The sequence below is a fragment of the Labeo rohita genome, chromosome 1, assembly GCF_022985175.1.
Source record: "Labeo rohita strain BAU-BD-2019 chromosome 1, IGBB_LRoh.1.0, whole genome shotgun sequence".
Lineage (NCBI taxonomy): Eukaryota > Metazoa > Chordata > Actinopteri > Cypriniformes > Cyprinidae > Labeo > Labeo rohita.
This window is the reverse complement of record NC_066869.1, coordinates 15,804,144-15,818,820: the sequence shown is the minus strand read 5'-3', so window position 1 is coordinate 15,818,820 and position 14,677 is coordinate 15,804,144. Positions and strand designations below refer to the sequence as shown.

At 35.2% G+C, this 14,677-nt stretch overlaps 1 protein-coding gene across 1 annotated transcript; it reads right to left on the bottom strand.

The window, feature by feature from the left end:
- Positions 1-2,309: 2,309 nt before the first annotated feature.
- Positions 2,310-14,457, bottom strand: patl1 (PAT1 homolog 1, processing body mRNA decay factor). The gene is made up of 18 exons (XM_051118117.1): positions 14,300-14,457; positions 13,449-13,548; positions 11,266-11,666; positions 9,969-10,043; positions 9,658-9,861; positions 8,406-8,507; positions 8,112-8,198; positions 7,813-8,015; positions 7,578-7,728; positions 7,223-7,337; positions 6,804-6,901; positions 6,436-6,495; positions 5,465-5,610; positions 5,038-5,197; positions 4,808-4,933; positions 4,607-4,698; positions 4,319-4,468; positions 2,310-2,845 (listed from the first exon to the last, which is right to left on the bottom strand). Exons 1-18 carry the CDS (start codon positions 14,312-14,314, stop codon positions 2,824-2,826), a joined length of 2,307 nt encoding a protein of 768 aa, XP_050974074.1. The 5' UTR covers positions 14,315-14,457; the 3' UTR covers positions 2,310-2,823.
- Between the last annotated feature and the right edge of the window lie 220 nt (positions 14,458-14,677).

Sequence of the window (14,677 nt, the reverse complement as noted above, 5' to 3'; positions counted from 1 at the left end):
TTTACTGGTAAAAAAAAAAAAAAAAAAAAAAAGGAACATTGTTGCTTGTAGGAATAGCGCATTTTTGTATTTACCGGTAAAGTCGTTCTGTAATTTTACTGGTATTACTGTGTGAAAGGGGCTGTAGAGTGTTTCACGATACGTCATCAATCTGCCGTATTGGCGGCACTGAGCATAAACAATGCCAATGATTATTTTGCTGATTATTGTTGCTAAAAATGGTCAAATATTGTCACGTTTGACGGTACTATAGACTGCCAAAAGTTATAACAAATCAAGGAGAGACTGCAAAAAACTGAAGAACAAAAGGCGTTTGTGGTTGTCCAAACTGAACCAGGAATTCCAGGACAAGAGTCTCATTTATGTTTGCTCTTATCATTTCCAGTTAGGTAGGTGAAATATTAGGTTAAGTTCTTAATTAATACTGCTCATATGTATCTTTACCACCTATTAACTTTAGCTTGTCAAAATATTGCGCCCTTTCCTGCTTACTAAGTCCTTCTCTATATGATTTAGCAGCTTCCACATGTTTTTTCCATAGTTTAGATAGCATAAATTAGCAGAACAACAAATTTTATTGTTATGTTAGTACATTTACCATTCACTCAGTGCTGTTGTTTACGTCCAAGTGTTATGGCGGCGCATCTGGGTAACTGACCAAACCGCTTTGGACAATCATGGAAACAAGCGTATAAAAAGTCGTTTTAGGGTTTGAGAGGGAAAATGGCAAATGGTGACGAAAAATACATGAATTGGAGTGAGGAAAGGAACGTTAAGGTAATTCTTAACGGCTGGCAGTACAAAATCATAGACTGTAAAACATATGGACGTAGTGTCCGTGACGTCACCCTTAAGTTTCTGAAGAGCATTTTTGAGCGGGAGTCGACCGTCGCCATCTTGGAATCGCGTCACTGTTCACTCCTGGATAATCGAAAATGGGCAAAGAATTGTGTAGAGAATCTTATGTAAAACAATGGCCCTTTATTGCATATTATTTTGCTTTATTTTTATTTATTTTATTATTATTTATTGTATTTTTTTGTATTGTTTTATTATTATTCTTGTTGTTTCTTTCAAATTTCTTTTTTGTCTATATTTTGTATTTTGTATTGATTTCTATGTTCTTGTTCTCAGCAATAAAAAAAAAAAAAAAAAAGAAAATGGGCAAAGAAGCGGGATGTGGGTGGAGCTGGTTGCTGAAACCACGCCCGCCTAGCGCGACGGTGGTGACAGCAGCGGCAATCCACCTGTCACTCAAGTGGCCACGCCCTAAATTATGCAGAACTTTAAGGCTTAATATAATTTAAACGGATGAGTTATAAAAATATAATAAAATATAAAATAAAAAAATATAATATGCATTGCAGTTTTAGTCACTAAAAAATAAGAACGTTAACGTCAGCCTCGGATTTAGAAATGTACGTTGTGAAGCGTCAGCATATAAATACCCAGGATTAATAGTTAACCCCCAGGTAATTATAAGCAGTGTGAAACGTGGAGTAAAATAAAACAGAATTTCTCGGGTTTTAGAATGACCCAGGGTGAAAAAATATCGTCCCAATAGACGATAATGATTTTGATTTTTTAAATACTCAAGTGTTTAATGGACAGCATTTGTAACGTAATGTTGATTATCACAAAAATAATACAAATTTAATTTAAATAAAAAATAACTACTAAAAAAAATCCTAAAAATCACCTAACATTTGGGTTATAAAAAGCCAAATACAAGGCTATTCTCTGTCAGAATGTGTGTGGATCAGGAAGGTCAGCAGATAAGATGCCTGGAAGAATTCCTCCCTGTGAACTCTCATCACAAATCAGGTCAGCACACTATGTAGAGAAAAGGGAAATGGCATTTTATGCATTTTCCCCACAGTAATACTTGCAGATGTATACTGCATATTTTGTTCTGGTCTATTTCATGTGATAGGCCAAACTGTTTCTTCAAACCAAGCAGCAGATGAAAGCTGTCAAGAGCATGAGCAGAGATGGTGTAATAATCTTAGTTGTGTCTTTGTCAAAGCGCTGACTCCGTCTGTATAGAAACACACTCAAGGTCTACGCAAAACATTTATGACCTTGAAGGGAATCAGCTGCTTGTCAGTTTGTGTGAGACGATAGTTGTTCTCTCAAGCAGTTACAGAGAAAAAGTTTATTCTGCATTAAGAAATGAAGACCTCCAGGCCGACAAATAAAAAAATAAGTATTAAGAAAGTGTCACTTCAAGGGAAAAGATAATGATATGACATTACTGACATGACTTTATGGTGATTGTGTGGATTTTAAGACCAAAACAGTACAACCAATCTTTGTATAATAGAAAGTTTTAATTTCATGTTTATCACAGGCATCATGTCAAGATATTTAAAAATGAAGAATACCTTTGTTTAAACCTTCATTTAAACTCACAGACACACTTGCACAGTCACTCTTTTGCAAACATACATCAAGCTGCAGTGTATAAGAAAAATTAAGATATTAATGTACAGCAAAAATTCTCCTCAAATCTATGTGTCTATAAATAAGGTCGGATGTTGTCACAGGGAAACGTCGCCTCACGCCGAGCTCCCTTTACCTGGCTCCTCTGCTCAAGAGCTGACCCTAATGGAAGCTAAAATACATACCTGATCGCCTTTATTGACAAACCTATAGACAACAGTTTATTACCATTTAAACATTATTCTTATCTATTGTGACTCTTATAACGAGAAAGGAAAAGTGACCGGGCCTCAACCTCCAAAACATATCACACATAAAACTGCTCATTCACAAACACATTAACAGTCAGTCTCTCAACAACTGCCATGTTTGAAGTCACTTCTACCTGGACAGGGCTGTGATCCTGCAAAAAAAAAAAAAAAAAAAACACAAGTCATTCTAAATGAAAGGCTGAAATGACATTTCCTTCATCTGATCAACTCTTACACTGAACACAAAAGCCAAACATTATAAAACACTATGGACTAAATTTGTGCTTATATACACTACCAGTCAAAAGTTTTTGAGTTTTTGCTTTTTTAAGATTTTAAGTGTTTTTTTTTTTTTTTTTTTTTAAAAAAAAGTCTTTTCTGCTCATTCAAAAGCTTGTAATTAAAATGATTTCTGATGATGCTAAAAATTCAGCTTAAAAAAAATAAATAAAAAATTATATATATGAAATTTATTATTTTTTTATTTATTATTATTAAAAATATATATATTTTAAAACATTCAAATAGAAAACAGTTATTTTAAATGGCAAAAATATTTCAATGTTTTGCTGTTTTTGCTGTACTCTGGATAAAATAAATGCAGGCTTGGTGCACTTCTTAATTTTTTTTAAATCTTACTGTTCAAAAACTTTTGACTGGTATTGTATTTGCAAAAATACTTTAATAAAAAGTTCATGCATGCATATATTAAATATATAAACAAATCTCATATGCATATAAATGTTACATGGTCCTATAACAGAAGTGCAATTTTTACATACAAATATATAAATGATGATATGACAGTTTGTGTTTAGTAAAATTGATTTTTTTTTTTTTTGTGTACATGTAAAAAAAAAAAAAAAAAAAAAAAAAAAAAATACAATCAGTTATTTTCATAAAAATAATACAATTTATATACTTTTTAAATGTCAAACGCTCATCTTGTCTTACTCTGCCTGGACAGTTTTTTTCCGGTTCATGACAGTTATGGTATGTCAAAAAATTCCCATCTCATGTTCTCCCTCAACTTCGAAATCGTCCTATATCGCTGTTTTACCTTTTTTGTTAAGGGTGTTTGATCATCTTTGCATGTTCACTTTGCAAAGACTGGGTCGGTACTTCTGCAGCGATGTAGGATGATTTTGAAACGATTTTTGAAGTTGAGGGAGAAAATACAATTGGAGTTTTTCGACATACCCTAACTGTCTTGAGTCAGAATACACAGAGTTCAGGGAGAGAAAGACAAGATGAGCGTTTGAGATTAAAAATTATTTAAATTGTATTTTTTTAATGAAAATAACCAATCGTTTCTCTAGATAAGACCCTTCTTCCTCAGCTGGACTTGTTTACAACCGCAGTTGGGATCGTTTGAAGCTGCATTTAAACTGCATTTTGAAAGTTCAAAATCCATATCAGTCCATTATAAGGAGAAAAATGCTGAAATTTCTTTACGACTGAAGAAAGAAAGAAAGACATGAACATCTTGGATGACAAGGGGGTGAGTACATTATATGTGAATCTTTGTTCTGGAAGTTGACTTCTCCTTTAATATGGATCAGACCTATAGTCTTATATCCAGTTTAAAACTTGAGCTTGTCTGTTTTTTTAGTGGACAAACTCACTGTAGCTTCTCCTGCAAGAGCTCGAGTCTCTGCCGGTCCACATATCGAGAGAACAGTGACACTAGGTTTGGGGGAGTGAACAGCGGAGATGAGAGCGCAGAGGACGGGACCTTCAAAAGCTCCCGCGTCACAGAGAACACCAACTCAGTCCTGGAAACGATAAGAAAAGATTGCTAAGAACAACAGGACAAAATGTTATAAGACATGAGAAACAAATCATGATGAAATACTGCAACACTAGCCACTTTCACACATGAAAACCTGTAGAATACCCAGACAGATGCTCACCAGCGGTTATCATCCATGAGCTGACAGTTGGGATCGGAGCTCTGCATCCTCTCTCCTTCACTCAGAATCAGATAGAGCAACGTCACGCCAAACTGACAAACACAACACATATGAAACATCATTGGTTAAGTTTGAACAAAAAGCCTATGGGGAGACTATTGACACGCATGCCATTACAAAAATAAAATTTGAGAGTGATACCTTATTTTGCAGCACAAGGGGAAGCTGTCCTTCACTGCCCTGCAGCTCCTGGAGGAGGTCGGTGAGGGAAGTACTCGACATGGACTGGATTACTGCAGTCACTGGCTCTACCAACCAACACAGTACCTGAGAGGGAACATGGAAATGAGAAAAGAAAAAACTTTTTCCTAGTGCTAATATCTATAGAACTTGCCATATTCGATAGTTCACCCACTCGTTTGTGATTGTACCTGGTCTTGTTTGTCTTTCTTGGCCAGAGCCGGAAGGTTCCTGGCTATTCCCATGACAACAGCAGCAGCCTGTGGCTGTGGCAGGAAGGGGAGGAGTCTGGAAATGAGGCGTTTCCCCTTGCGCACAGACATGATCATCAAGCACTGCTCATCGCTCACTCTGCAAGAGGATGAAAAGGAGGTTTGTTACGATCACAAACCTTCAGTATACGACACTGAGATCAGTGATTTCACACAGTTCTTGACTAAAGTAAACTATGCTGTTTAACATAAAACTATTTAGATACTGCTTCATGTTTCACTTTTTGCTCATTCAAAAATAGAACAGTCTTGGATTTCAGTCAAGAGATACAGGACTGGGCTTTGTATAAGCCTCATCACTCATCAAACAAGCCTGTACTCATGTGGCTCTTCCTGTTGCACTCACCGGTCGTCCCACTCTTTTTCCCGGAGGGAGTTGTAGAGTTGCAGCGTGTGGGTTTTATGCTGTTCTAGCAGGGCATCTCTTTGGTGCTCAGGGGTCTGCAAAAACTTCTTCTCAAAGTCTTGCACTTCTAGTAGTAGACTGTACATCTGCATAACAAAACATACAGGTTTTATTGGATTACATTATATTTTCTGAAACACTGATTTAATTTCAGGGCTTAACAAAAAGGACAATTCAAGCATTTAAGCAATTTCCTTTGCCTTTTTTTTTTTTTTTTTTAGAAAATGACCGTTTTGCTAGATAAGACCCTTATCCCCCAGCTGGGATCATGTAGCTGCTTGAAGCTGCATTGAAACTGCAATTCGGACCTTCAACCCATTGGACCTGTTGGTCCCCATTGTAGTCCACTATATGGAGAAAAATCCTGGAATGTTTTCCCTCAAAAAAAAAAAATTCTTTTGATCTTAGATGACATGGCGGTGAGTAAATTATCAAGAAATTAATTCAGAAGTGTACATCCTTTAATGTATATTGCATATTGTTCTACTGTATTCGTTTATATGTTGTATTATTCGTGCTATTGATTGTAATGTTTATTTGTTCTTATTTTATTACTGACTGTTTATTCATCTTTAATATTTGTTTATTCATCTTTTATATTAGTGAGGCTAATAATTAATTGCTGTGATACAAAAATACTGGGAACTGGGAAAATTCATTGGTATCTAAAAAGGTGTCATAACCTTATTTATTAGAAATCAAGGTTAAATAGGGCGAAAACAATGAAAATTTGTTTATTTTTTTGTGGCCAGTAAAATTTCTGGCATGGCAAAAAAAATCTAAATATTTAATATTTATTTAGATATAAATATTAATAAATAAATATAATATATTTATTTATTTTTAATTGATCACCTGAATTAGAATAAAATCATTACGGCTACAAAAACTTTACTTCTATCCACTCTCACCTTCTCCACAGTGTAAAGGATTTGCCGTCTTTTGTTCCACACTTGCTTTTCTCTTTTTTCCTGAAAATTGAGCAAGAAGAACATTGTTACAAAGAAACTGTACTATTACATAACATGCACCTTTTAAATAAAACCTTTATTTATGAAGAAAGACTTTTTACTATTACTATTTTTACTAAAACTTTTTATACTATTACTAGTATTACTAGGACCAGAACAAATTGGTGGAGATTTCTTTTGTTTTTGGAAAACAAAATGAGTGTGGGTCCAAATAAACAAACAACAAAAACAATGCATATCAAGGACAGACTCATTGGTGGTTTTATAAAAAGAGTCTGTAAAAGAAGTGGAAGGGTAAGAGTACTGACCTCATCATCACTGCGAGTGGTCACCACAGCATCAATCATTTTCCTTGGATTGTTCACACTGGAGACAGTGAGTTTTCCTAACGAGCCGGCAAACTGCACTGTGAAACAAACACAATCACAGAGTATTAGATCATTTGAACAGATCATCACCTGATAGAAATGCACAATTAAAATCGCTAACAATTTTGGACTCTGCTTGCACTGACCCCTAATTTCACAGACAAGGCTTAAAGGAGAACTCCACTTCCAGAAAAACACTCAGAAACTTGCTCTGATTGATCCTGATCTTTCAAAATGCACACCAGGCATGTTTATAAATGGCATGTTTACAAAAATTACTTTTATGTCCTAACTGAATTATGGCCTAATCCTGTAATACTGTGAAACCAGCCATAAGATTTATTTTTTTATCTGGTTACCTGGCCGATAGGTGTGCTCCAGTTTGGCCACTTGAGGAGTGATGAGTTTGGTGGTGTGCTCCTTCCTGTTGTCTCTGTCCCGCTCCTGACGCTTCTCCATCTTCTCATAATAATTCTGCAAAACAAGAATTGATATCCACCATAAACCAGCAATCGCTACACAATATTTTTTTAGAATGATCTTTCTCAAATAAAAAAAGCTAGCGCAGTAGTAGAAAATAACTAGACATTGCAGACACTCAGCTGCAATACTGTTTGCTAGTATGGTTTATATAGGTATATATCAGTTGCAAAATTAATAAAGTTTTCATTTGAAATAATATGTCTTTGTGCACATGGGTAAAAGAGTGATTACCTGGTAATAGTAGTCATCCAGATACGGATCAGTGCTTTGAAGCTGCATCATCTGGATTCTCGCCACCCATTCCTTCTCTCTTTGTGTCATCAGATTGCTGTAGGGATCTCTGTTTTTCCTGTCTCCAACACCTCTCCCGCCGACGTGATCACTGAGTGTACAAGAAACACAAAAACATTTACATGAGGCATTTCAAAGTGGAGCTTCATCCAGAAAGAGCACTGATGGTACCTACCCCGAGCCTCTGTTCTGCATCCTCTGGTTGAGCATCCTGCGGTGCTGCGGGTGAAGGTGGGTGGTGTTGTGTCGGATGGGTGCGTGGCCGAGAGGAGGCCCATGGGGACCCACTCTAGGCCCAGACTGCCCAAAGAACGGCCTGAAACCCCCAACACCTCCCTGTAATATTGGGGGAGCTGGACCACGCTGGAACTGACCAACCTGAGGAGCGTAGAACAAGATGTTTGAAGAATGTTTGTTGGGTTGGGAAACTCTCAAATCACTTAAAGGTGTATGCTATTACTCTCAATAAGTCACCTGAGAGTTGAGAAGTTGGGCTCTCTGTAACTGAGAAAGAACAGGACCAACACCAGCAGGGAACGGAGGATGAGACAACGGTGAGTTCTGAGAGAGCAGGAAAAAGGGTTTAGTATTATTTGTCATTTTAATACTGTACATTATTCAAAATAGACATCAAACCAGTTTTCCTTGCAAAAGCAAGCAAGCAAACAGACACCAAACTCTGGAAAATTGTTCACTTTTTTTTGCTGTATTATAGCACCACCATCAGGCTGTAGGAGCTGACTGATTCTGAACTGATCTGGGACTCACAGCTATGCTGAGGAGGTTGTTAGGGGACAGACGCTCAGGGAAGGGAGGTGGGTAGCGTAGTGGCACAGAGGCTCTCACATGAATGGCTGATGGGTGATTATTCTAAAGAAAAAAACAAAACAAAACATACAGTCAATGAACCACTTCAATTCAGTGCACATCATTGCATCACCAAGATTTTTCATGTTTTTAACTAGGTCTCTTCTGCTCACCAAGCCTGCATTTATTTGATTCAAAGTACAGCAAAACAGTAAAATTCTGAAATAGTTTTACTATTTAAAATAACCATTTACTATTTGAATATATTTTAAAATGTAATTTATTTATGAGAATTTAAAGCTGAATTTTCAGCATCATTACTCCACTTGCATGATCCTTCAGAAATCATTCTAATATTCTGATTTGCTGCTCCAAAATATTTATTATTATTATTACTACACTGAAAACGTTTGAGAATTTTTTTTAGGATTCTTTGATGAACAGAGTTCAGAAGAACAGCATTTATCTGAAATAAAATCTTTTGTAACATTATAAATGTCTTTATCATCACTTTTGATCAATTTAAAGCATCCTTGTGAAATGAAAGTAGTAATTTCTATCATTTAATTAAAAAAAAAAAAAAAACACTACTGACTCCAGGCTTTTGAATGGTATAGTGAGTAATGCTCAGCAAATCAGCATATTAGAATGATTTCTGTCATGTGACTTTGGTAGTGATGCTAAAAATTCAGCTTTAAATTCACGGGAATAAATTACATGTAAACTATGTACATTCTCATAAAAAAACTGCTATTTTAAATAATAAAGTTTTGAAAAAAAAAAAAATTACCCTTTTTGCTGTACTTTGGATCAAATAAATAAATAAATGCAGGCTTGGTGAGCAGAAAAGACTTCTTAAAAAAAAAAAAAAAAAAAAAAAAAAAAAACAAAAAACACAAAACACATTAAAAATCTTACTGTTCAAAAACTTTTGACCAGTAGTGTACACATCAACATTCAGTGGGTTAATTTAGAAATGATCAAATTTTCAAGTACACTTTAAAATGTTTATGCATAAAGTTCTAATCGTTCTAACTGAACAGTTGATTCATTAAAATTATGTTTCCTCTGACTGATAAAAAGTTCTTTTAAATATAAACTACCTATGTTCTGAATAGATTTTAAAATGTAATTTATTCAAAACCATTTAAAAATAGTAAATATTCCAAATGTTTTAACAACGATACTATGATTGAAAAAGATGTCATCTTACCTGCTGATGCTGATTGTGAATTTGACTCATGGGTTGTTTTGGAGGTGTTCCAATAGGTACAGCCCTTACAGGTGGACTTCCAATCACAGGTGAGCAGGAGCGAGGAGGCGGAACCCTTTCGGACAAATCTCGCCCTTCATCCCTGTGTGCGGGAGGCCGATTTGGAAGCCCGACCTCTTTGATAATGGACATTAGTGTTTTGTCCTGAGCAGTGAATCAAGAGGTCCAGAAGAACAGCACAGAATGACAATTAGGCAAATGTGGGAAAGCCTTTTTTTTTTTTTGTTTTTTTATATACACATGTGCTTTACCTCTTTTTGAGTGACTAGTCCAGAACTAACAGGACTGAAGCCCATACTGTTCTCCCAAATACTGTGAGAATTTATCTATGGGGGGGGTGTGAAAAAAAAGGAAATATTGGTCATTTATACAGAATATTTAGAGCAATAACATCACAGTGACAAATCTGCATTGTTTTCTTTAACGTATCAAATTCACCTAAAGGCTTCTACATATGTTTAAATGTTATTTTATCCATCTTAGTTCACACTAGATGGTTTCATATAGGGCAGACTAAACATAAAACAGGTTAGAAAACGCAATTTGAACCTGTATTTCCTAAATGTTTATTGCCCTGTATTATAAAGAAGTCAAACATGAGAGGGTAGATTCCTTAAAACTTCAAAAAGAAGTTATATTTTGAAATATTTTTACTATTTAAAATAACTGCTTTCTATTTGAATATGTGTTAAAATGTAATTTATTCATGTGATAAAAGCTAAATTTTTAGCATCATTACTCCAATCTTCAGTGTCACATGATCCTTCAGAAATCATTCTAATATGCTGATTGGCTGTTAAAAAAAAAAGTGTTATTATTATTATTATTATTATCAACATATAAAACAGTACATGTTTGTCAAGATACTTTGATGAATAAAAAGATCCAAAGATCAGCATTTATCTGAAATAAAACGCTTTTGTAACATTATACCATTCAAAAGTTAGAAGTCAGTGTATATATATATATACACATATACATATATTTTTTTTTTTCAAAGAAATCTGAAAAAAATTATACATCATCATAATAATAAATGTTTTTGAGCAACAAATCAGAATATTACAATGATTTCTAAAGGATCATGTGACTGGAGTAATGATGCTAAAAATTCAGCTTTGAAACCAAAGTAATAAATTACATTTTAAAATATATTCAAATAGAAAACAGTTACTTTAAATAGTAAAAATATTTCCAAATTGTACTGTTTTGCTGTACTTTGGATCAAAGAAATGCTGGCTTGGTGAGCAGAAGAGACTTTAAAAAAAACATTAAAAATCTTACTGTTCAAAAACTTTTAACTGGTAGTCTATATTTCTTTAAATAAATATTTGCAGTTCAATAATTAGACTGCTTTGGCTTTATTTCAATTAACTGTGCAGCCATATTTTACATGTGACAAAATGCCACACCTATTAAAATATCTGTTTGTTAACGTTACCTGTTGCAATCCACACCCTGATGATGGCACTTCAGGTTTAAAAATACATTTACAAACTAAATCATATCAATAATGGCTTAATATTATGGGGATACATTCACACAAACCTGTGAAAGAGGAGCCGGTCCTCTGTGCAGGAGCTGCTGCTGTTGTTGGTAGCTCAGCAGCAGAGAAGACTGTCCAGCTAATGCCGAAGGCTGAGGAGGCTGACCGGACAGCATCGGAGGAAGGCGAGATCTGTCCGAGCTGGCGGTGCCCACTCCAGCGATAGCCGGATCCGAGCCCAAGATGAGGCGAGTCAGTGACTCTGCCAGGTCACCACCACCCCGTTCATTTATGTCAGGGTAAAGCCGGGAGGAAGAGGAGGGTTGAGGGAGGGCCGAAGAGTGGGCATTGCCGCCAGCTGGAGGGAGGTCAACAGAGGAGGCGTCGCCTGCTCCATGCAGCCCGTCTCGTACCCGCTCATCAAGCTCTGCGAGGCGGGCGTGCTCCTCCTGCCAATCATCATCTAGAGAGGAAAACACATAAGGTGATGTTACAATCTGATACACCGATGTAACTTAGATGTAGTATGTCTGAGAAATTAAATAGTAAGGCCCTATGATTTCTGCGATGCGGAAACCGTGAATGCAACCTTGGAATCTGGTTATAAAAATGGAATATGACGCCGAATGTCATGGAATTTGGCAAATTTGGGAAGAATAAATCAAAAGTAGGTCAGTACACTTAAATCTAAACATGACATGGACTAGTGTCTGTAAATATTAAGCCGCAATAAGACTATTTGAATATATGAATCCTGCATGTCCTATGTGTTTCTGTGCGAATTAATGGCGCAGATGCATGGTTTCATTTACTACACACATACTAGCGTATGTGACACTAGCAGTGTTTTCAGCCTCTGCCGCCTCAATATAGGAGTACATGAACACACAAAAACATAACCGTCGTAACTGCTCTGAGAGTTATTTCATGCACAAAGCTACTGTCAGATCATATACTAACAGACACATTTACAGCAACCCATCAAAATTAAAGTGTAGTTTAACCTGGAGAAACTTGTGACAGAAATATATTACTTAATGCAATAATAGTACTACTACTACTAATAAAACTATTATTAAAACATTATTTTTTAAGGAATATTTACCAGAAAATAATTTCTAAAATAGTATTTCTTAAAAAAAAAAAAAAAAAATAATAATAATCTTTTTTTTTTTTTATATAAAAATAAATTAATTAGAAATTATTTTGATTATTACAATTTAATAAAACCATTTAAATGGAATCCAGAAAATTAATTGAAAATACAATTTGGGAAAAACAAAACTGAATTTGAAAAAAAAAAAAAAAAAAAAAATTGAAAATAAATAATATATTAAAGAAATTGTAATAATAATAAAAAAAAAACGTATTTCATAGGGCCTTAAAAATAATTATTTGTTAAACTTGTAGTAAATTGCTGTTAAATTGTGTACATTGCACAATTTCAATTAATTAGACATTCTTTTTTATTCATGTTTTTTAATTTAACCATTAAAACAGACACTAGAAAAATTTAAATGAAAACATCCATTTCACAAAACATTTTTAAAATGTAACAGTACCTTTGGACAAAATATATGCACATTTTATGTTTTCAATCATATTTGATACATCAGACTTTTAACTCTCATATACTATGACAAAGTGAGAACATGGAGCTTATACTCAAGGAGGCAAACTTAAAAAACACTTACATTTTATTCAGACGCCCAAACTGAGAACATATATTGAAGGGTGAGAGCCAGAAAGGCGTAAGTGACATTTCACCAACTTTACAGGAGGGCCAAAACAAAAATTTTACCAAAAAAAAAAAGTTTGATCTGACTGTACTGTATTGATTTCAATGGTTTGTAATAAAAATGTGTACACTCATGGATGGCGGTATACTTTTGCCAGTAGAAAGAGCTCATCACGAGCTTTCATTTGATATATCTATCTCCATTTAACCCAAAATGTCACTTGCGCCCCTCTGGTTCTCACCCCTCGATATGCAATTTGACTTAAGTTACTTATGTGAATGTGGACATTTTCACAACTGCACTGAAATGCCTTTTACTTAATAAAGTACAAACTGTACAATCAGTGACCTAAATGCATGGAGTAGATCATGTACAACAGGTTTTGCAGCAGTTTTAATCATATTGGCAATTTACAGACATTAGAAACCAATCAAATCAAATGTGATCCAGTAAGCTCTGTTGGATAAATTCATAAGTCCAGGTGTAAGGATTGCAGAAAAACATACCGATTGCCCCTGCACCGAAAGTGTCATCATTGAACTGGTCAATTTCATCTTCTTCCTCTACCAACCCTTCCTCCTCCAGGGTGCAGTCATCGTCAAAAGACTGCAAAATAACACAGAAGCAATATTGATTAAATACATCATTAGCAGTATGTCATAAAACATAAAGGAGATCTATGAAGGTGAAAACCAGAGGGGAAAGATGCTGCTGTAGCTACATGCACAGGTATAATACTGTACTTGTGCTCACCAAAAAACAATATGATCAGTGTTGGAGGACATTAGTCTTCTTTTCACTTCTTAGAAACAGTTTATACATGTTTCCAATATTGAGCAGCTAAGTCCAGCAACATTTAATACATTTAGCTACAGAAAACTGCAGACAATCCAAAATCTTACAGAAACATGTTTGCTCTGAAAACATCGTTTTAAGAGTGACGAGATAAATTAAAAATGTTTGGAAAATGTTTTGGATCAAAAAAGTGATCCCAGTGCGTTTGCGTTGCCCCGGTCAGTTGACGTACTAGCACGGCCTCGCTAGCATGCTAACAAGGCCAAAGGTTTAATATCACACATCTGGCCGACACAAAACGCAAATCAGGGGGTATTTGCTAAGGACAGTTGGCTATTATAGATTTCATGAAGCTTTTACATCTTGTTGAATATCAACACCGGAGGAAACTGGCGGTTAGGCCCCACAAACAATTTTAGCTCGCTAACTGTAGTGTCGAAAAACAAAGCCGCAAATTCCCATCAAAATCTGCGTGTAAATCTTCTACACACCACTTTTTACAAGACTTTTCTTTGAAAGGAGCAATTCCGACATGCAGTTTGTAAAGAAAGAAAAGATTTACCTGAAAATGAAACATGTGTCTGTGTTAAAAAATGATCTCGTTTAATTCTGCTGCGCGACACGCCGCGCGCGCTTGACACACGGCACAAGATTCCTCACGCGCGAGCTTAAAGAGATGGCACGCGGTATGAATGCAGTAAAACCACGGAATGACTCTATTTGTACCCATAATATTGGTATTTATGCGTTATAAAAGATCCAGTTTTGTGTTTGTGCATGTTGGAATTAAAAATAAATTTAGGACAGAAATAACATTAGGAAAGGAATCCTGTTCACATTTTTTTGGACTAGGAAGTATGTCGTAGCTATGTATTATGATGTAAGAATGAGGGAAATGAAGAAATAATTAATTAAAAACAAAAAAGTATAATGGTATTGC

Coding starts and splice junctions, on each gene's coding strand:
- patl1 (XM_051118117.1), bottom strand. Junction 9,862..9,968: donor GACTAGTCACTCAAAAAGAG/GTAAAGCACATG, acceptor TTCACTGCTCAG/GACAAAACACTAATGTCCAT. Junction 4,699..4,807: donor CCCTTGTGCTGCAAAATAAG/GTATCACTCTCA, acceptor TGTGTTTGTCAG/TTTGGCGTGACGTTGCTCTA.